Here is a 23,681-nt window from a genome sequence, read left to right on the forward strand (position 1 = left end):
AAACTTCAACAACTAAAAATGATCCTGACATAATAATATTTTAAATAAAAAAATATTTTGGTACCAATTAATGTGAAACTGTGGGTAGATACAGTACTTGCCATAATGTTACATTTTGTTCATAATCAGTTAGGCTACTTTTTTACATTCATGCAGTTCATTTGATTGTGTATCTTAATTCTTTGCTTTGGATAATCACAGTATAAAATATCTGTAAATATCACTAATTATCCAGGCTTCTGAATATTGGGACAATTTAAAAACACAAACAGTCAAAAAACACGGATAGATCAGAAGTAATTTAAAATATCCTAAAATAGTGCACGGCCTAAATGATCAAAACAACATTCCTCATTACATTTAATTTTGAGAACAGTCGGCTAATTTTGATGGCAACATATTAAAGTCAGAATAAAAAGTTTTAGGTTGTAATCTACTTAAAACATGAAATTGGGACGAGTAACGGATTTGATAACATAAATACATGTACACAAAAAATAAAGGACTAAGCTGAAGGAAAATTATTAAATGAGTTATTAATAAATAATAAACATATGGTAAATAATAACCTTAATGTTTCTGAGCTTGGTTGTAATGCAATAATGTGAACCTTTTGCTAAGCTGCTTTGAAACAATAACTATTGTGAAAAGAACAATACAAACAAGAAATTTAAACTTGACATCTAATGATGGTCACTTCAGAACAAATGTTTCTTTCAGACTTGAACAACAAAAGCATTCAGACATTTTCAGAGTCCATTTTGTGTGAATCAGATTTGGTTATTCTTGTGTAAGTATTGTGTAAATATGATGATTGTATTTAGGTAAGATGCGCTAAGCATTTGGTGGAAAATGTTTGCTTTTTAATTGGGAATTAATGATTTGTTTTGAATTTATAAATTGGATTTGTGCATTGAGTGTCACAGTGGCGCAGTGGGAAGCACAATTGCCTTACATCAAGAAGGTAGCTGGTTAGAGCCACGGATGGGTCAGTTGGCTTTTCTGTGTTGGGTTTGCATGTTCTCCCTCTGCTCCTGGTGCTCTGCTTTCCCCAACAAGTCAAAAGACCAGTGCTATGGGTAAATTATGTAAGCTAAATTGTCAGTAGTTTATGTGTGTGAATGAGTGTGTATGGATGTTTCTCAGTGATGGGTTGCAGCTGGAAGGGCATCCGGTGCGTAAAACATGTGCTGGATAAGTTGGTGATTCATTCTGCTGTGGTTACCTCGGATTAATAAAGGTACTAAGCCGAAAAAGAAATGAATGAATGAATGATTTGTGCAACTAAGAATTGTGTTTTGATATTCCGAATTGGTTTCTTTAAATGTGAATGGTGCTGTGCACATATAAATTCGAGTTTGTAAATGTATTATTTTTGAGACTGATCTGGCTCCATAGTTCACTGATTTAATCAGTTACCTTTTGTAGGTGTGCAGAGTCATTTCAGAAATGGACAGAAGGTGATTCACTGTTAGAAACTCTGGGGGACTCATGGACCATCACAGACAACATATGCTTTGCTCTAAGGACAGAAGACAGAACTTGTAAGATTACTCTGTGTTCTCAAATTTAAGAAATAATGATAAAAAAAAAAACTCTGGATTGTTTTCACACTTTACTGTTTTAGTTTGATATGAATGCAGTATGATGTGCAGCAACCATAAACAGCTTACAGTTAATGAAAGACTGCTATTATTGCTGGTAAATCTATTATTTCATTGTCTATTACTGTTGGCTACACATAAAATGCTTTCATTTTCTGTATATTGTATTCAGTTTCTATTTATTTTCTGTCTTCTTATTTGCATATCTTCAGGGTAACAGGAAAGTCCAATGCTGATAAGGATGTGTAAGTAACGACATGCTTGTTTAAATTAACCATGTGGCTTCAAAGCATCTTATCTTTCTCATACTCTTCCTATACGCATAGAAGACCACGATCTACTGTGCAGTGCTGAGTTTTCTCGTATCAACAATCATGGAAGCGTTCGAAGTCTAATTAAACTCCAACGATTATGTCTGATTTGCTAAATTAACCCAAAGAGAAAGAAAGCAAGCAGCTTTGTGGGAAAATATTTCAGAAGACTGAGCAATACAAGATGATTTCATGCAAGTGTAGAAAAATATATTGTATTAATTAACTTGGTTTTTGCTCAGTTCGATAATATTCAATGTTCAGTTTTGGATGGGAAAGTATAGCCTAGTTAGATACCAAGTCTGACTGAGAAAACATTAAAGGAAGAGCCTAGAACAAACACCGGTTGTGGTAAATCTGTTGATAATAAATAATTTTACATCACCCCATAGGAATTGTTTCACTTGTTTTGATTATTTAACATTTTCATATTCTGTTTACAGAAGTCGACAAACAACAAACAATGAAATTATCTTTTTGCAAATAAGTAGTTTTGATAAAAAAAAAAAGTGAAAGTAAAACTGTAATTTCCTTGTGGTTAACAATTTTACTGAAACTGACAGGTATATACTTACTGTAGAAATTTAAGTCAGAATTATTAGTCCCCGTTTGAATTTTCTTTCTTTTTTTAATATTTGCCAAATGATGCTTAACAGATCAAGGAATTTTTTACAGTATGTCTGATAATATTTTCTCTTTTTGAGAAAGTCTTATTTGTTTTATTTCGGCTAGAATGAAAGCAGTTCTTAAATTTTGAATAAACATTTTAAGGTCATAATTATTAGCTCATTTAAGCTATATATTTTAAGATTTTACTAGATATTTTTCAAGTTTATTTTTCAAGTTTCACTTCTTTACAACTTAAAGGGACATTTAAAGGCTTAACTAGGGTAATTAGGTTAACTAGGCAGGTTAGGGTAATTAGTCAAGTTATTGTATATCGATGGTTTGTTCTGTTGATTATCGAGAAAAAATAAAACTTAGAGGGGCTAATAATTTTGTCCCTAAAATGGTGTTTAAAAAATTAAAAACTGCTTTTATTCTTGCCGAAATAAAACAAATAAGACTTTTCCAGAAGAACAAATATTATCAGACATACTGTGAAAACTTCCTTGCTCTCTTAAACATCATTTGGAAAATATTTAAAAAAATTGAAGGGGGCTAATAATTCTGACTTCAACTGTACATGTCCAATAATTAAATACAAACAAATGTTTAATAAATACATGAGAGATATTAAGAAATCTAAGTAAATGTATGCAAATTGAAACAAAATTTAAGGCTTCCAAAATGGTGTTATGTAACTCCTTAACACAAAACATTTTTTTAAACACATCCAATAATTTCTAAAATATCAACCTCTACCAAATGGTTGATATGTCGGTTTATGGTAAAAGTACCGGAATAAATACATATATTATGAAAATCTGAAAAATATTAAGTCTAAATTCAGTTTATTTGAAAAAATAATCAAATTAAAACATACATAAAATATAAAATACTAAATCATCTTTATTTTTTTTAAATTATGTCATAAAATATTTCTGATTCTCATTAAACACATTTTCTTTTTTTTTTCTTTTTTTTTTTACAATAAAACCAAAATCAAGTGTAGTAGTGCAACAGAATTATGTTTGCTTGATTTTTTTGTAAACCAACAATGCTGTGTGTGTAAATCATTATTTAAAACAGTCAAAATATGGTCAACCATTTGGTAGAGCAGGCAGTTAACATGTTTAAAAGGACTGCTCATAGAGAATTATGAATTTACAGTAATTACTATTAATAGAGTATTATGATTTACTCACCGGTTATCAGTACTGGGTTGCGACTGGAAGGGGATCTGTTGCATAAAACATATGCCAGAGTAATTGGTGGTACATTCTACTGTGGCAACCCCTTTCCCCAAAGGAAAGTGAGTGAGAGTAAGTGAGTAATGTAGTATTCTAATGTTTTTGTCCTAAGAGAAACATTTATTGTATTTTTGGCTATTGCAACATGAGACTTTTTTATTCAGGGCCACAATTATGATGGGAAGAAATAAGAAGAAACAAAAAAAAGAAGAGATGATTAGGGGGAAAAAACAAATGCGAAAAGGAGAAACTCAGGACAGGGCAACAAAGTGAGAAATCAAAATTTTATTGAAAGATAGAACACAGAAAGGTAAAGGGGTCGAACAAAGGAGTGGAAAATCAGACAAGCTTACTGTACAAAGATAGAATACATAGAGGATCTTCAGCTAAGTGTAGACTGAAATAAAGTGGCTTCTGCAAATCTCGATAAAAGACTATTTTCACGCTATGTGTCTACAGCTGACGTGAAAAGAAGATGAGGGTAAAATCTCTGCCTTCACTGCCCTCTTTTCAAACATCATCTATTTGATCTTTCCTGAGATCAAACGTCTAGAGCAGCTAATCAATCTCTCTTCAAGGAATTGAAAGCACAGTGTGTGTGTGTGTGTGTGTGTATGTGTGTGCCGTAGCGTGCTTGAAAGCATCATTGTGCAGCAGAATGAAATCCAGCTCAGGCCGAGGCTTTGGTTTAGATCACCTTGTGACTGTAGCGTGGTGTTGTTTTTTTAAAGCTTCACTTCACGATGACGACAGAGGCACTGTGAATGGACTCCATGACGGCTGCCAGGCGACTGCACAGATCGTGAGGGGACTTCCTCACTTTAGGGGGTTCCTTCAGCACCACTCGTTCTGCAGAGCAGTCTAGAACTCTGGGCAGGAACTCACTGAGCTTTTCTTGAAGAGAATCTAAAATAGACAAATGTAGACAACAGCAAATGATAAGCTAATAATCTGATTTTCAGTTGTTTAGTTGCAACAGAGCTTCAAATGTGATCGTTCTGCACCCACTGGATAAAGGTTCTTGTATAGAAAAAAATGTATTGTGTGAAAAAAAATAAAGAATATTACATTTTATTTTAGTTATTGCAATCTAAATTCTGCTTATATACATGAAATCCTGTTTAATATTATTTGGAAACTTTTTGCTTTATATTTTGTTACATTAATATATTTTCTACTCAATGAAGTACAGAATACCTGATGTATTCAATCATTTATTTTAATTACATTTTAATCATTCTCTTTACTATACTTATTGCTTAATTATTTATTCAACTAAAATAATTACTTAGATTTTGCATTATATATTTAGAATCATAATAATCATATTTTGGACAATATACAATTATTTAAATCTAATGTTGCCATATGACCTAATAAATGGAATCTAAGGAACCAGGAACCTTATTGATGTGAGGCAAACGTGCTACCCACTGTGCCACCGCATCGCCCTAAATGATTTCAGAATTAGTATAATTATTTCTTTGAAAGTAATTTGTAGGTACAGTGTATGTTTGTTTCTTTTATTACAGTTTATATTTACCAATTAAACAATTATCAAGTATTTCATTAATTATCAATATATTCATAAATATAAATAAGCTAAAAAAATGATTGTATTATTATTTTAATACATCTTATTAACTAATTTATTACTATTTTGAAAAAAAAAAAAAACTTTTCTATTAAGTGTCTATTCAGTTTTTTTTAATTTCCAAAGGCCCTCTCTTGCAGCCTCCTGACCACAGTTTAAAAATCCTTGATCTAATTGAAATGGTGAAAAAGCCCACCATCCATGTCCTGCCCCAGGTAGGAGCACCAGCAATTCCTGATCAGCTCGATGACATCCAGGTCCTCTTGGCTGACACTGTCTCGAACCATGAGGTGCATGCAAGGGATCACACACTCATTCATGAGGCTCTCTCCCTCCGTCACGTCACTCTCATCCTGACTTTTAAACAGCGTGGCTGCCTTCTCATTCAGCTCCTGCATATCAGAGTGCAAATGTATCAGTTGAACCTAAAAAGTCTTTGTGTAAAGCTTGAGCCCTAAATTCTTCAAATTAGAAATGAAGACCAAATAATGTTTCAAATAAGTACTATTTACTTATATTATATACAAATATTTTACTTAATTCATCAAAGATTTTCGAAACAAACTTTTTTTTTTCTTTTTTACAGTTTATAACACTGACAATAAGAAACCATTTCTAGGCACAAATAAGTGTTTAGAATCATTTTTAAAGAATCAGACACTTGTTTTTTTTTTTTACTTTTTGTAAGTTTAAATTGCTAATACATGAATCAGAATAAAAGAGAAATCACAACAATGAATAAAATATAATTTGTTTTTAACTAAATGATAAAAATAGTATTTATTGTAAAATATGCACTAATATAAAACATTTTTTACAACTCAACCTTCAGATACTGAAGACTGGATTAATGATCGCTAAAAAATGGGTTAACCATCAAAGGAATAAATTAAAAGACAAATAAAAAAAAGACTTTAAAACACAATGAAAAAACAGAACCTTTAAAAAAGCAGCTCATTTAAATTGCACTAATATTCCCTGTATGGTTATACTTCAATTTGATGGTCTCCTTTAGACATTTTGTCATCAAATGCCTTTATAACTACACATCAGTGAATACACATTTAAGTATTATTATATTATCAGTAGACAGTTTGGTTAGTCTTAAGTCCCAGGCATTCTTGTGTTTTTACTTTAATAATTGCTAGTTGATGTGTAGTTGTAAAGTTATTTAAGGCCAACCACAGAATGTCTAAAGTGGACTTACAATATTTCTGATTTACTCAAATAATTGTAGCTTTGGTGATCAGAGAGAGACTTGTATGTTAACATACTTTCAGACACTTTCTCCTGTAAAGTGCAATAAGTGACTGGTCCACTCCTTTCCTCTCTCCTTTTGTGAGCAGGGCTGAGTTGTCCTGGTGTGCGTGTGCCAGATAAATAAGAGCTTCTCTTATCCTGTAAATGAAAAAAGACAAACGTTGTAGTCATATTAATACGTAGCACGCAGGCTTAATTTATAGTCCATGAGTTTACATACTTTCCATTCTGATATTGCTCGAGACCTGTCAACAGGTAGGCGAACACTGTCTTGAACATGCTGTAGTCATCATGCCATTGCTGCAAGACAATACAGTATGAAAATACCAGTGTTGGGAAACCTAAACTTTAGCCTGATAAGTTATAAGTTACTCATCAGAAAAAGACGCTAAGCTGTTGTCAAACTACACTTTTTAAAAAGTAGTTTGCTACATTAGAAGTTTATTCCTAACATTAGTTGGTTAGATTGAAATTACTTTGTTCAAGTATCACAAAAATCTGAATAAATATTCATTTTAAGCAACATATTTGGAACTTATTTGAAAATGTTTTAATACAGACTGTTTTCAAATTACGCAGACTGTCAAGTTAAAAACTGCAACAATTGTAGCATTGCAATAACAAAATAAGTAACATAATTAAGCACATTGTAGCTTTTTCTCAAAAAAATAAAAGGATTGACATGGATGCATTTTGGTAAGAAATTTAATGGGCCATATGCACAGGGAGTGTTTTTCAGTCACAGATAAACTTCTGATGAAAGGTTAATGTGACTATTTTTAAGCATAAACAAGGTGAAAGACCATTGAAACACACCATTCAATATACTGGGGAAAAATACATTTCCATATTTTATAAACATGGGGTGAATGCGTGAATGGAATGAAAATGACTGTTTATTTTAGTATAATGACTAACAAGTATATTTTCTGTTTTCTTCTTACCTTCTCTACCGATGCAGCAACCGAATTTAAACCTTTCGAAAATATTTTTGGTAATTTTATGCATTTAGTAGTGTCTGATTTTAAAGCCCTTTTTTTTTTTTGCTTTTTCAGAGCTTTTCGGCACCACCTTTCTTTTTTTTATGGTTCATCTCTGACAAGAAGCACTTACTGTTTGTTTGACATTCTTGCCTGATATTAATTACGTCCGTGTAACCTCTGATTGGGTCAAATTGGGTCGGCCCATCTCAAAACCGTCGTGTTGGGCCAAGTGCTTAACTTTAATTATTTTTTATTACTATTATTATTATTATTATTATTACTATTTTTATCATAATCATCATCATCATTATCATTATTATAATATCACATCTTGCAAGAGATAAAATCTGCCTGCATGTAAAAACGATACATATACATTTTTGTTAAAAACTGTTGACCCACAGTTAAAAATGGTCCAGTCCTTCTTGCATTTGCCAGAATTGCCAGATGGCCAACCCACCCGTGCATGGGGTGTAACAATGTAATTTAATGCAGTCCTTCTTGTCTGGTGTGATACTCACTTTATATCATATCTCAGTCAGGCAGAGAAAATTAGTCATTAAAAAAAAAAAATCTAATCTTAAATGTTGCGATTTTGTACAATTTACCAGAAATGTTTACCGGAAACGCTTGAACCACGAAACATAATATTGAGCTGACTGAATGAAAAATAAAAGTCCAACTCGAACAAATTTCTTTCTTCAGATTTATTGCCAACTGTTATGGATTGAATTTCAACTCTTGTTATTGTTAAAATATTATTTACAAAATAACAGTAATAAATAAATAAATGTAATAATAAATGAGATGTTTGGATGATGCTATGCTGCCTCAGACCACTGCAGCTGGGAAAACTACACAGTTTCATAAGTATCTAAGCTAGTAAAAAATGTGGTAACACTTTATTTTGATGGTCCATTTGAGTAATAGTAGACTGTCTGCTTAATATCTGTTGATACTGCTCCTTTAACACATTTCACTGACTAAAAGAACTGACTTTGCAAGTACATATCAACTTACACTAACCTTAACCCCAACCTAACAGTCTACTTATAATCTAATGAGAATTAGTTGGCATGTAGATGTAATGTAACTTAATTCAACAAACGGACCATTAAAAAAAAGTGTGACCAAAAAGGTAGCTCAGCTAGTAACGGTGCAACTTGTTTCTACAGTAGCTACTCTTCAACAATGTCAAATTCAGACATTAACATTCAATAGATTGAGAGTGAGGTTTCGTAAAAGCGTATAAGAAAGAAGTCTCTTTCGATCAACATTTGTATGCATCCTTGATGATATAAGTATGAATGTATTTTATTTTTAGATTAGTGAGTCTCATTGATTTTACCAAATACTCATCCATGTCCATATCTTCTGGTCTAATTAGTCGAAGTTTCGATCTGGCCTCTCTCATGATGCTGACGGCCCTGTGAAGAGAAACATCCAGTGCAGATTAATCTAAACAGTCTATCTCAAATGCGACACGAACAGAGAAACTACATTGTCAAACTTAGGGGTTTATCAGACATAGCTTTCAGACTCATGTGACAAAGTGCAAAACTCCAACAAATGTGGCATTGGAAAAACAAAATATTTTACTTCTAATTAAGCTCACAGTATCTTAATTATATGTAGAAAAAGACATGATTACATTAGATTTAGATTAACTAGATTCATCTAAATAGTCAATCTCAAAAAGGACATGCGAAATAAACTTCATTTTGACATATAAGATGTCACAGCACTACACAAACATCTCTTAAGTTTCAGAATTCAGAGCTTCCTTGTTAGCCTGAAAACAGCTTATGGGGGTGGAATGAGCCTCTTTATTACTTATAACAGAGTGACTAAACTCCGCCTGCTTTTACATCACTGTTTGTTTAGCTCCGCCTACTTACTCACATTGCAGCAGGTTAATAATGACTGAACTAATCGCATGTCTAAGAAGAAACCAAATAAAGATGGCTCAAAAACAACAAGCTGTTGTGCATTGCCAAGTAGTGGAAAACGCAGTCTTTTAATGGTCTTTCTTTTGATCCAAACAATCAGAAAGAGCTGACAGACTTTAACAAAACTGTCAGTGATCTAAACCACTTATGATAATTTATAGAGATGTTCACTCATAAGACGCATTTGTAAGCAAACCACGAACTTGCTCATTAATTTCTAATTGGATTTTAAAGCAGTGGGAAAGTGAATCTCTGACCAGTCGCTTGACCAGAGAGTGGAGATGGCTATAAAGTGGGGGGAAGGAAATGTTTTTTTTCTTTAATGCGTTTCATTTTTATATTGGGTTTTGCACTTTATTATCTATAAATAAATATGAAACATTTAGTAAATTTATTCATTCAACTGATTTGAATCGATTCCAACATTTTAACTGATTTTTAATGCAGTTTCAGATGTGTCATTAAGAACCTGGTCTTTTGTTTACTAAATATTACCTTGGATTAATTTAAAACAAAGTCCAATTAAAAGCTGTTACTTTGAGAAGGACACAATTTAAGATGATGCAACATTATTTATAGACCTCAGGGACCACAGCAATGCAAAAATGCAGTTCATGACCACTTTAAATTATTAATTACAAAAAAAATCAAGCTGCATTAACTGATCAATGTAAAGAAAATGTGTACCGATCATCGAAGCTCAGGTTACGATCACCAAACTGCTCCAGCAACGTCCTTTCAATGACTCGCTCAGGGGCCTTGTTTTGAAAAAGGTAGACCAGCACATGCTGGAGCCGGGGGTCCTGCTGCGGTGTGGTCTCTTCCTGGGACAGTTCATACAGTCTCAAATACTCCTCATGAAACGCCTGACGAAGAGATCAAAAGACACTAAATCACGTGCTATGTGTAGTTTAATGCCTTCGAGATGATACAAAGTATTATTTGAAGATATGAGAACTGCAAAAGTTCATTTAGTTTATTCATTTTAAGTTGAATACACTGGGAAAAAATCTAGTAAAGAGTGTCACACGCTTTGTGATTCACTGATGTTAATCTTTGCTGTGAGAGTTTAACTCTGCAGTTTATCAAATTGAATTATTGACATTAGTCTATTAGTTTAATAAGAAGAAATAATAAGAAAGACAGTTGAAGTCCTCCTGAATTATTAGCCACCCTGTTTATTATTTTTCCCCAATTTCTGTTTAATGGAGAGAAAATTTCTTCAACACATGTCTAATAGTTTTAATAACTCATTTCTACTACTGTTTTATAACTGTTTTATTTTATCTTTGCCATGATGACAGTAAATCATATTTGACTAGATATTTTTTCAAGACACTTCTATACAGCTTAAAGTGACATTTCAAGGCTTAAACAGGTATATAAGGTTAACGAGGCCGGTTAGGGGAATTAGGCAAGTTATTTTATAATGATGGTTTGTTCTGTAGATCTTGGGAAAAAATTGCTTAAATGATAATAAAAAAAAACATTTTGACCGTAAAATGGTTTAAAAAATTTTAAACTTCATTTATTCTAGCCGAAATAAAGCAAACAAGACTTTCTCCAGAAGAAAAATATTATCAGACACACTGTGAAAATTGTCTTGCTCTTTTAAACATCATTTGGGAAATATTTAAAAAAAGAAAAAAGAAACCCTTGGGGGAGCTAGTAATTCTGACTTCAACTGTATATATAGAAATAAATCTGTAAAAAAAAAGAAAAGTACTGGCAGCTTATTACTACATTTTGTACCATGATTTACACGACCAACCCTGAAAATATATTGTTTTAACGTACTAAAATTTCACTAAAAATCACTTCATCAAACTTTCAAACATCAAAGCTTGTTGGAGCCAAGTTCAAGATTATATAATGCAATTAGAAAAAAGTGATGAATCAAGAAATATATGGAGGAAATTCTTAATTAAAGGGATATTTCAGCCAAAAATTAAAATAGGTATAATTTATTCTCCCTCATGTGGTTTTCCATATTTTGTGATTTATAACTTTTTTTCATTGAACACAAAAGAAGATATTTTAAAGAATGCTAGATGCTCTTAGAAAAAAAAATATTATGAAAGCAAATTTGGGCCAGCAACCAGCACTTTTTAAAATATCTTTTTTTTGTGTGTTCAATAGAAAAAATAAGCTCAAATAAGTTTTGAACAAGTGAAGGGTGAGTAAATTACGACAGAATAACAATTTTTGTGTGAACTATCCCTTTAACAGATACATTTTGCAATGTATATTGAATAATGTGTGTAATTATGTCATGATGTACAACAACTTTCGGTCAGAAAGTCTTAACTTCTTGTAGAAACATATCTAGTACTCCTCCATTCACCAGGTTTTATTTTGTCTGAAAAACATAAGTGTACCTTGATGAGTCCTGCTTCAGGTCCGTCTTTATCAAAGGCTTCTCTTGCCTTGGCAATGGCAAAAATCACCCCCTGCATGGCTGGTGTTAACATCATCTGTTACAGATCAAAAGACAATATGTCAATTTATATGTCGTAACTATTCGTGTTCAATTTAAGGTGTATTCACGCTTGGATGTTTAGTTTAATAAAAAATGATTAATTCTGAACTTTTTATTTAAATATGTTTGCTCCTTTATTTCGGTTCTTCTGAATAAGTATGAACACTGCCATCTGCACATGAGTTTTCACCAGCCAAGTGAAGTGAGATGGTTCTCAGTCCACGTCCAAACAAACTTTTCTGGACTGACTGAAACATCCATGCAACACAGCCTAAAGACAACTACTGTGTATTTGTGTGTGTGGGCAATTCCTGATATTTTAACTCCTGATCATATTTTCTTGCCTCTTTAGAAAACACATTTTTGTTTTGTACTCTTATGTTTTTATCCCAATGACTTAGGAGAGAATCAGGACTAAATGGATCACTGTTTTTTGGTCTGCAAGTGTGTACACACCTTTAATTTATAAGTAGCCTCAATTTTAGCCTAATTTTAGGCCCTGTTCACACTTGATATTAAGGCGTGCTTTTTAAGATGCGATTACAAGCCGCATAACCATTCACACATGTCATTTAAAAGTGTCTCTTTTGTCCACTTTCAATCACTTCTCGGATGAGGCAGGGTTTGTGCACAGGTATTGGCTTTCTCTGATCTTTCAATCTAATACTGCCAAAGCTAGTAAAATTTTCTAGTCTACAAAAAAATCTTATTAAAATGACCAGATCAATGAAACACACTTCATTAATAGGCTACATTATGCATTGCTAATTAAATGATAGATAGCTGATTGACTCCTATTAGGTTTACGCACTTTATTCTGTTTTACAGATTTAACATGTACATAGGTCGACCGTGAGGTGGAGCAACAGGTCGGCCGTGAGGCGAGGACGGGTCAGCCGTTAGGCGGAGCAACAGTTCGGCCGTGAGACGAAGCACGGCCGCCGCTAAGCCATTTGGTTTAAAAAAAGCGTGTATATACAGTATACATTGTACAGTAAATTAAGAGTCTTATTTCTTTTTTTTGTTAAATACACACTAAATAACTTGCGTCTCAGATAGAAATTTAACATCGCTAAAAATGGCACAAAGAAAATGGTGGTTTCTCACACTGATGTCCCTGCATGTTGAAGTGACGTGCTTGCTCTCTTTCAAGTCTGCACTCCCAACCTAGCACTGCTGGGTTATAGATCAAGACCGATTTTAAACTCAAATTGGGTTAAATCAACCCAATTTTATTACCAAGCAGTCTCAACTCAGTATTTGGGTTAAAAAACCAACCCAGCGTTTTTTAGAGGGTATGCTGTTGTTTTTATTAAATACGTTTAGCAAATATTTTAGAACAATGAATGTAGTTCAATTAAATGTCTTTGAATAAAATCATGCAACACATGCAACATCATCAAGAGTTTTCGAGGTTTTCCAGGCTTAAATTGTGAATAGTTGGATAGAACAGAAGTATTAGAAGCTATTTAAAGATTATAAACATGAAATAAAACATTCATCAAGCCATACCTTATGAAAAGCATCAGTTTACTGGTGATTCATTATGACAGTGAGCAGCCACAGCTATTTCATATCTAATTTTTAACCAAATACTTTTTACAAAAAAAAAAACATACTATTACGAGAAAATGTAAATTTTTTACATTTTATGTAATATTTTTTAAATTTATCCAGCACACTTAGACAATTCACTCAGTTTATGAATGAGCTCAGTAGACAGAATGAAGGCAGTCTTTTGACCACATTTGCATTCATACACTACAAGAGCAATTCAGTTTAATGTGTTTCCAACCAGTTCTGAATGCGATTGAAAGTGGACAAGCTCAAAACATAAGTTTCACAGTGGAGTAAACAGGGCCTTACAGAGAGGCATGTGCTGAACATTTACCTCCTCGTTGTAGCCGTCAACATCAGAGCGCACCAGAATCTTGCCTACATTGGGAATCTCGACTTCAGAAACCTCATTCTCAGGCTGGGTGTTTGTGTCTTCAGCTGTGCTTTCTTCAGTGGATGAGGCTTCCGGATCAGTCTGTGCATCTACTTCTGCCTCTGCTCCTCCTTCAGGACTGGTGACCTGCTCCTCCACCTCAGTTTCTGTCTCAAGTTCACCTGCAGAGACCGACTGATGAACACATAGAGAAGACTGTCAGTGATGTCAGTCTATTATCATGATTTATAGAGATATTCAGTCATAACACGCTTTTGTAAGAAAACCAGGAAGTCTAATTATCGATGCATTCCCTCATTCATTTTTAATTGGTTTTTAAAACAGTGACAAAGTGAAACTCTGACCAGACATTTGACCAGAGAGCGGAGATGGCTAGGAAGTAGGAGGAAAGTAATGTTTTTTATTATTTAAAATTTACCTATATGTTTTTTTTTATTATCTGACACCATAAAAAAATAATTGCTTAAAACAACCATGAACTAAAATCCAGTCAAATATGACACATAGCTGCAATGCCGACATTTATCATTTATGTTTAAGTAATGTAAATATAATAATAATAATAAAGTTTATATTAAGGCATTAACTAACAATGAGTATCACTTTACATTGGTGTATTATAATATGTTAGTTCATAAACATACGCCTGTTAATTGTTAGTTTGTTAGCTTAGTCTCATTACATATTTTCTAAATCAAAGTCTGCATTGGTTAATGTTAACTTAGGTAATCAAATACAATCTTAATCTGTAAAGTGCTGCTAAAATAACTAAAACTAAAGAACTTAAGAACGAAACTAGAACTTTAACAGAACATACATTTTTAGACATACTTTAAAACAACAATTAAATGATACTAATCCTAAATGATACTAACTTAAAATTTCACAAACAGATCAGTATGGTGGTAAAATCCTGCCTTTTCCACCTAAGTCAAGCCATTTTTATCCCAGAGAAATTTTCAAACAGTGATTCATGCCTTCGTAACAACTCGTCTGGATTACTGTAACTCCCTCTATTATGGCATTTCTCAGACTTCTCTCTCTCGTCTGCAGCTGGTACAAAATGCGGCTGCAAGACTACTCTCTGGCACCCGCATGTATGAGTCGGTAACTCCTATTTTAGCTGCACTTCACTGGCCACCCGTAAAATACAGAATTGATTTTAAATTTGTATTATTTGTTTACAAAGCCTACAATAATATATGCTTGCCAATAGTGTCCTATATGAACATGTTTTGCGGTTATTTTCTTTAGGATTTTAATTTTTTTTTCAAGAAAATCACATTTGAATATGCACCAACTGGTGGGAAAATATGTTTTACGCACCGTTCAATGTAAAATTGGAATAGGAGGAGAACATTTGGCATTCCAACTTAAAGCAACTGCTTTCAAAAGATCAATTCATATTCATTAACACTTTTATTAAGTTTAAAATAAGAAAACCATATAGATCATATAGTTTCAAGAATATGAAAACATAAACAACTAATCCATTTGTCTTACAGTGATGAATCGCATGCTAGTTTGCACAACAGACAATTGTGTGAAAAATATTAATGAAAAAAGTTTATAATTATAATTATTTCAATATATATATATATATATATATAGTTAAAGACAATGTTGCAGTCTTTAAATTTTTCTCCATTTTCAACACAAAGCCGACAATAATCTTGTTCCTCAGTACCTTTCTGACTTGCTCTGTTCGTAAACCCCCTCTTGTTCATTAAGATTTTAAGATCTCAATTTACTCACCATACCTAAAACACGCTTTAAAAAAACAAGGTGTATTGTACAATATTGTAATTCAACAGAATTGCTAAATCTTTAATCAAATGAATTTTCAATAAAATATTTAAATAACTGTAAATAAATAAATGAATGCAAATAAATTAAACTATAATAATAATAACATAACAACAAAAACTCTAAATTAATAAAAAAAATTAATTATAAAATATATAAACAAAATCAAACTTAAAATTTTACAAAACTACAATAATGTATCACTGATTCATAAAATACAATGGTGCTTGATGAAAACAAACAGATTATCAGACATCCACTGTCACAGATTTAAAATTTAAGGTATTTGTAGCATGACTATAATACACAATGTAGAAAAATAATGGCAGACACCTTTATTTTCTCAAAACACAGCAGAATGCAGTGTGAGATAGCGACCACTAGAGGTCCTATCACTACCATTAATACCAAGCAAACAGATCATGCAGTGACAGCAAAGAAATAAATTAGGATCGTCTATAAAATCAACAAGTCAAAGACAGAAACTGCAGAAGAATAAATCCTCCACCATAAATACAGAATTGACTGAAATTCCACGTCAATAATAGCCAAGGCTACTGACATTAAAGACTAGACAACAAGAACAGAGGGCGCTTAAATAATAGCCTGTTGATTGAAGCATCAGGATCATTTAACGACTGAGGAAAGACGGGAATCCAGTTGGTTTTGATGGTCATGTAGGAAACACACAGCTCAGGCTCTATTTAAAGCTCTTTTCTGACACACTGTCCCCGGTAACCATGCATGAGACACGAGCCAGAAAAACTAAGGAATGCTGAACGCCACTCTGACTCCCATGAACTTTATCCTCATATTCACTTTCAAAAGGTATCCTTTTACAAAATACCAGAGCTTTGCGACACAACAGTCAAAACATTCAACATTAAGCAGGTGCAAACAAACAAATCCATATTGACTAATGTAAATAGAACTTTCTCTTTCATCTCACAACACCATTATAGTCATGTGTATATTATTCTGAATTGATGAAAACATGAAACTGACAAACTATTAAGTTCCTTAATTATATTCATTCATTCATTGTATTTTAAGCTTAGTTCCTTTATTAATTTGGGGTTGCCACAGCAGAATGAACCACCAACTTATCCAGCATATGTTTAACACAGCGGATGCCCTTCCAGCAGCAACCTAACACTGGAAAACACCCATACACTCCTGCATTAACTCACCTATTCATTCATTTTCTTTTCGGCTTAGTCGCTTTTTTAATCTGGGTTTGCGACAATGGAATGAACCGCCAACTTATCCAGCATATGTTTCACGCCCTTACATCCATACACACTCATTCACACTCATGCACTAAGGACAATTTAGCCTACCCCAAAAAAACCTGTACTGCATGTCTTTTGACTGTGGGAGAAACCGGAGCACTTGGAGAAAACCCACGCAAACGGAGGGAGAACATGCGTACTGACCCAGCCGAGGCTCGAACCAGCAATCTTCTTGCTGTGAGGCAACAGCACTACCTACTGCGCCACCGCGTCACCTCAGACACCTATACTACAGCCAATTTAGCCTAATCAATTCACCCACACCGCATGTCTTTGGACTTGTGGGGGAAACCGAAGCACCCAAAGTAAACCCACAACACCACGGGGAAAACATGCAAACTCCACTCAGAAATGTCAACTGACCCAGCCGAGGATCGAACCAGCAATCTTCTTGCTGTGAGCAAGTTAAAATGATTTTTAATATGATACACATCATTTTACTGTAATGCACTATAACACTTTGATAAATGAATGACCAAAATGTGAAGAAGTTAAAATTATGAATTGCACTTTACTTTATGGGGAAAATGAATATTTTATCTAAAAAAATATTTTTTAAAATACATATGTGATTCTCAAATAATGCCATGATGTACTTTTAAATGTATTTGTAAAAAATACTGTGTACTAACTCATGCTATTGTACACTAATACACATCCTGTATTTTGAAAAGTTTACAATATGTTTATTTTTGAAAAATATGTAAAAAGAAAAAGTACAAGTATGAATCACAAATTAATTAATGGGGAAAATGTTTATTATCATTCATTCATTCATTCATTTTCTTGTCGGCTTAGTCCCTTTATTAATCCGGGGTGGCCACAGCGGAATGAACCGCCAACTTATTTAGCAAGTTTTTTACGCAGTGGATGCCCTTCCAGCCGCAACCCATCTCTGGGAAACATCCACACACACACACAACTCATACACTACGGACAATTTAGCCTACCCAATTCACCTGTACCACATGTCTTTGGACTGTGGGGGAAACCGGAGCACCCGGAGGAAACCCACGCGAAGGCAGGGAGAACATGCAAACTGCACACAAAAACGCCAACTGAGCCGAGGTTCGAACCAGCGACCCAGCGACCTTCTTGCTGTGAGGTGACAGCACTACCTACTGCGCCACTGCGTCGCCAATGTTTATTATAAGACAAATAAATAAAAAATGTTAATAAAACATTATGAGGTATATTACATTATTGATTAAAGTATTTTAAATAATTAACATTACTAATCATTAATAAGTGAAAAAACTAGTTATAAGTAAAATTAATAATTTGTTTATTAAATACTGTGGCCATGTTTACATAAAAATTTATAAAACTATCAGTAAGAAATAAATTATATCAAATTAAATTGAACAGTATGAAGCACTACCCCAAGCTCCCTCGATACCTTCCAATACTTTAAATTTGCAATTTATTATTTCTGTTCTGTCATGATAATTCTCTGAGAGATTTAGTATGGTAATAAATACGTATATGACAATGTTGATGTGTTTGGTCTTGGCGGAATAGATCTGCTATGCTGCTGCTGCTTTGATTATTATGGCAGAACATGTACTGACACTGCGTACTGACCATGGCATTCATCTGTGTTTATAATCTTGTTGAAACACTTTGTAAATGTTGTTATGTTAAGTTATGAGCTGCGCATGCGAAAGGAGAATGTGTAAGTGCTAGCTCAGGCTTTTTGGGTTATATAAAGATACATGTCTATTATTGCAGGAGATACGAATTGGAGAGAATAAAGAGCATTAAAGATAAGAAGAACTGTTGTAGTAGTGTTGTAGCAAGTAACTTGCTTCTGAACAAGCTTTGCAAATGTCATTTTGTTTAGAAATACATTTGTCTACCTGGAGTGTACAATTGCTTTTGTAAACATTGAGTGGCCCTCAAACCTAGCGGTTTGTCTTGTTGTGATGATTTCAGATGGAAAATAATCTGAAAAACATGATGCCCATTGCTAGTGTAAACCACACTGAGGAATTTAAAATGTTGAGAAGCAAGCTCATTGGCTGCTGAGATGACAGCAATGAATATCCTGCACCATGTAGTTAAGGACGCAGGAGAAGTTTAGATGTGGCCAATCTCATAGAGTTTCACGACAGAATTTTATATTCACATGCATTAGAGTTGTGTGTTTTTGTAATTCAGCTAATGTCTAGGATAAGAGCTGTGACCCATATATACTGTAAATGCAGACTACACTGCTGTATACTTGGCCTATTTTTTGCCTGTCTCAAATATCGCTTCAGCACCCTCACCTGACTCTGATCTGGCTTCTCTTCTTCTGGCTGATCCTGAGTTTGGCTCCCGTTGATCTGCTCCTCATTCTCACTGGCCTCTGGTGATATCGGGTTGAGAGGACTGACTGTGGGCTCTGAAAGAGAAAAAAAGGCAATGAAAATACACCGGCAAATCATCTGACCTTTAAAAGCAGAAATGTCCTGACCTTCCGATTCTTGGACAGGTGCTGGTGTCGAATCTGATGGTGGTTCTTCAGTGTCTTCATTGGTTTGTTCTTGAGTTGGTTCTGGCTCTGGGTTTTGTGGCTCTTCCGGGACGGGTTGCTCGGTGCTGGTGGATGTGTTTGTTTGCACTGGTGTTTCGTCCCGTTGGGCCTGACAAAACTGCTCCTCCCATTCCCTCAGCTCCTGCTGGAACCAGCGGTTGTCCTCCCGAACGTAACGCCTCAGGACTGATGGAAGAGAGTCCATTCCTTTCAGAACCTGCCCAGTTTCTACGTCTGTGTCCTCTGTAATTTATAAGGAACAATTTAAAAATAATGATCACTGACAGTACATTGGTTACATATTGCTAGACCCACACGAAAACTGAGCGACTTTTTAGCCCATCATTTTGTATGTTTACTAGGACTCCAATACACTGATTTTAATATGATTAGTAAAATACTCTGATTAAGAGTCTACCATGTAAACAGAGATTTCTAAATACCTTAATCCTAAGTTTTAAGTATTCCTATTTTAGGCAAAATTATTTTTTATTATAAATGATTATTTTCATTATAAATAAAATGTCATTTAATTTACATATGTAAATGTGTATAAATATATATATTTTTTCGTTTCTATGATAATTTTAGCAATATGACTGAATAATATGCAAATGTTTTGTTCACAATACAGTATGTAAAGTAATATTTTCTGTCTTTTAGAAGATATATGAGATACTTGTTTTGTTTGCCATGTAAATCTAATTGGATTTGCGTTGTAAACCTTAATTTTAGATTTTAGTCCTACACACTGGTCAGAGACGATAATTAAAGTTAGTTATATTAAAATGTTCTTTTAAACCCTTTTAAGACTCAGAATTAAAGGTAATACGGGTAAAAAATAATGGTTAGATTATTGCACAGATTATTGTTTTATTTAATAAGACCTCAGTGTAGCTTCAGGATCCATTGATAAAAATTTTCTTTTACTTGTATTTGTTTTTTTGACTCCCAAAGTACCTGTATAAGTTGACTTGCATTTTATGATCACCAATGACACCAATGACCCATCACTGAGAAACATCCATACACATTTACACACATACACTATGGACAATTTAGCTTTCCCAATTCACCGAAACCATATGTCTTTAGACTTGTGGGGGAAAACGGAGCACCTGGAGGAAACTCACGCGAACACAGGGAGAACATGCAAACTCCACACAGAAATGCCAACTGACCCAGCAGAGGCTCTAACCAGCAACCTTCTTGCTGTGTGGCAATTGTGTTACCCACTCTGCCACTGTGATGCCAAATATAGTACATTTTAAGTTTATTAAAAATAATACTATTTTTGAAAAATCCACTATTAAACATGATCATTTTTTATTTCAAATAATGCATGTAAATAATAATAGCTTGAGCAAAAGTATATTCAAAGAATTAATTAACCAAAAGCTAAACTAAAAGTAGGTCTGTCTTTCTTTAAACATTTATAACTAGTCAATCAATAATTAAAAATCAATTTGAAGAAAACGTGAGAACATATTTTAAGGGAACCCAGAAACAGACTGTTTTTGTTTGTCCCTTTTAGATATTTAGTTGACTATAAATAACTTTGCAACTACATGTCAGCTAACCCCTATTAGAGTGTAAGTACAGTATTAATACAGTAGTGTAGTAATACTGTACTAAGGCACTTACAGTCAAAAACAACAAAAACACTACCAAATATTAGTGTTAGACATATTGTAAATGCATAGTGAATGTAAATAAGAAATGCATCATATAATTATTCCTAGTAACTGATCATAGTTCATAGGTCAAAATAAACTCAATTTGTTTTGCTAATTGAAGTCAAAATTATTAGCCCCCCTTTAAATTCTTTTTTAAATATTTCCCAAATGATGTTTAACAGAGCAAAGAAATTTTCACAGTATGACTGACAATATTTTTTCTTTAGGAGAAATTCTTATTTGTTTTATTTTGCCTGGAATAAAAGCAGTGTTGAATTTTTAAAAATCATTTTAAGGTTAATATTATTAGCCCCTTTAAGCTATATAAATTTTTGATAGTCTACAGAACAAACCATCGATATACAATAATCTGCCTGGGGTTGGGGATTGTTGGTCCAGAATGCAAATTCTGACTTTAACTGTATATAAAATGAGCTGAGTCAAAACAGTTCTTGGTTTTTTTGGAGACAACTTCATTGTTTTACGTTCAATCCACTTAAATAAAAAAAATAAAAATAAAAAAACTAACAGCTACGTTAACTTAATCTAATTGTGTTAGGACAACATGAAGGAATTGTGTGGAACCCGGTATTTTTTATAGCGTATAAAAGCAACTAATGAAAACAAAAACCACCAGAAACAGTTTTTGATGCTCACAGCTTGACAAACACTGTGTGCCAACAAAGCTATCAACATTAATTTATGAAAGAAATCAGATCTAACACCAGAGCCTTAAATCAAACGTGTGATCTGCCTGTCTCCTTCAGCAAAATCTGAGCCCAGCTGTGAAATGTGAGAGGCAGAAGAGGAAAGTACCTGCTATGAGGTATGGCAGATTGTCATTGATGTACATGAGGCAGTAGGCGCTAGCGTTGGTCATGCCACCGTACGAGTCTCGAACCAGCTCTTCCCAGGTCGACTCCGCCACCAACACATCATTATACTTCAGCCAGCGTCTTTGAGCGTGATCATAAATATAGGCCCAGTAATGTCCAGCGGAGGCCTGTCCTTCGTGAACGAGCACGGCGTGTAGTCTATAGGGCACCTGGGAGCATCAAATAAGATTCATGCAAATTTCTTGAAACGGCTCAGTCAATATAAAAGTAGCAGCGAGTGTTGAGGATATAGACTTTACCTGACACAGACTGTTATCTGAGTACATGCCCTCCAGGGCCTGGCTGACCTTGTCAATGCTGGCTTTCAGCTCTGCACACAGAGAGGAAACACAGATCAATACACTGCGCCTGAGGCCTGGATCCTGATACAGTCACTAACGCATTAGGATAACCGCTTGTGAATAACGATGGCCTTCAGAACTGAAAAAAAGTTAAAATGCACATTATAGCTCGGATTTAGATCCTAGTGGGCTGACCTTGATGTCTTCTGGCTAGCAACAAGAATGCAAAATGCATGGGAGATTTGACTGACAACCGATGTCAATACAGGCGACACAATATAATGGAAACACAAATATACATATCTCTCTGGAACTTACTTGATTCTGATTGGTCAGTTGTTAATTCTTTAGTGTATTATGCCCCAGTAACAACTGCTAAAAATCAGATAACACAAACTGATTTGGGTAACAATGCCTAATAATGCTAAAAAACCTAATCATTTTTTGTAACACTAGGTATGTTCCATTTGACCATTGGTGTCCTTTGAAATGGAGTTCAGGAAGCACGAGTGCATATCTTTTGTCATTGCACATCAAATTAGTTTGAACAAAATAGTGGATCTGATGTTTAATTTCTATGCGATGATTTGTATACGACTGTTCGTGGATAAAAGTGTGTCAGATGGGCCATTAAAGTACAAATAGCATGATTACAGTTACAGATAAAAGACAGGTGACGTGGTGGCGCAGTAGGCAGTGCTGTCTCCTCACAGCAAGAAAGTCGCTGTTTCGAGCCTCAGTTGGGTCAGTTGGCGTTTCTGTGTGGAGTTTTATGTTCTCCAGGTGCTCCTCCACAGCCCAAAGACATGCGGTATAGGGGAATAGAATAGGCTAAATTATCCGTAGTGTATAAGTGTGAATGAGTGTGTGGATGTTTCCCAGAGATGGGTTGCAGCTGGAAGGGCATCCACTGCGTAAAACATGTGCTGGATAAGTTGGAGGTTCATTCCGCTGTGGCGACCCCAGATTAATAAAGGGACTAAGCTGAAAAGTAAATGAATGAATGAATGGGTAACTGGATTGTTTTAAATGTTTATGTTAAACAGTTAAATGATATATAACTAAATTATGGTATGTGTGTGTAAAACAGTTCAGTCATTTATGTACAAGACAGTTTCCCCGTAAAATCTGTTTTACACTGTACACTGTAAAAAATAAACTTTATTTTACAGGTAATTGTCTGTATTTTTTACAGAATTTTACAGTTTTTTTCATTATACAGTGAAAT

The 23,681-nt window shown here is 34.0% G+C and overlaps 1 protein-coding gene across 4 annotated transcripts in view; it reads right to left on the reverse strand.

Moving 5' to 3' along the window:
* Positions 1-4,038: 4,038 nt before the first annotated feature.
* The window catches only part of usp28 (ubiquitin specific peptidase 28), a 38,824-nt gene continuing 19,181 nt past the window's right edge, over positions 4,039-23,681 (reverse strand). For all 4 annotated transcript variants that reach the window (XM_073935314.1, XM_021469077.3, XM_021469076.3 and 1 more), the window contains 12 exons: positions 22,412-22,482; positions 22,093-22,321; positions 19,541-19,843; positions 19,353-19,468; positions 13,925-14,158; positions 11,933-12,028; positions 10,242-10,420; positions 8,954-9,032; positions 6,843-6,922; positions 6,637-6,760; positions 5,559-5,754; positions 4,039-4,674 (listed from right to left, as the gene is read on the reverse strand). In XM_073935314.1, coding sequence (XP_073791415.1) covers positions 4,502-4,674; positions 5,559-5,754; positions 6,637-6,760; positions 6,843-6,922; positions 8,954-9,032; positions 10,242-10,420; positions 11,933-12,028; positions 13,925-14,158; positions 19,353-19,468; positions 19,541-19,843; positions 22,093-22,321; positions 22,412-22,482 — 1,880 coding nt within the window. In that variant the 3' untranslated portion in view covers positions 4,039-4,501. The remainder of the gene's footprint in view (positions 4,675-5,558; positions 5,755-6,636; positions 6,761-6,842; positions 6,923-8,953; positions 9,033-10,241; positions 10,421-11,932; positions 12,029-13,924; positions 14,159-19,352; positions 19,469-19,540; positions 19,844-22,092; positions 22,322-22,411; positions 22,483-23,681) is intronic.

This window comes from Danio rerio, chromosome 21 (genome assembly GCF_049306965.1).
Source record: "Danio rerio strain Tuebingen ecotype United States chromosome 21, GRCz12tu, whole genome shotgun sequence".
NCBI classification, from domain to species: Eukaryota; Metazoa; Chordata; class Actinopteri; order Cypriniformes; family Danionidae; genus Danio; species Danio rerio.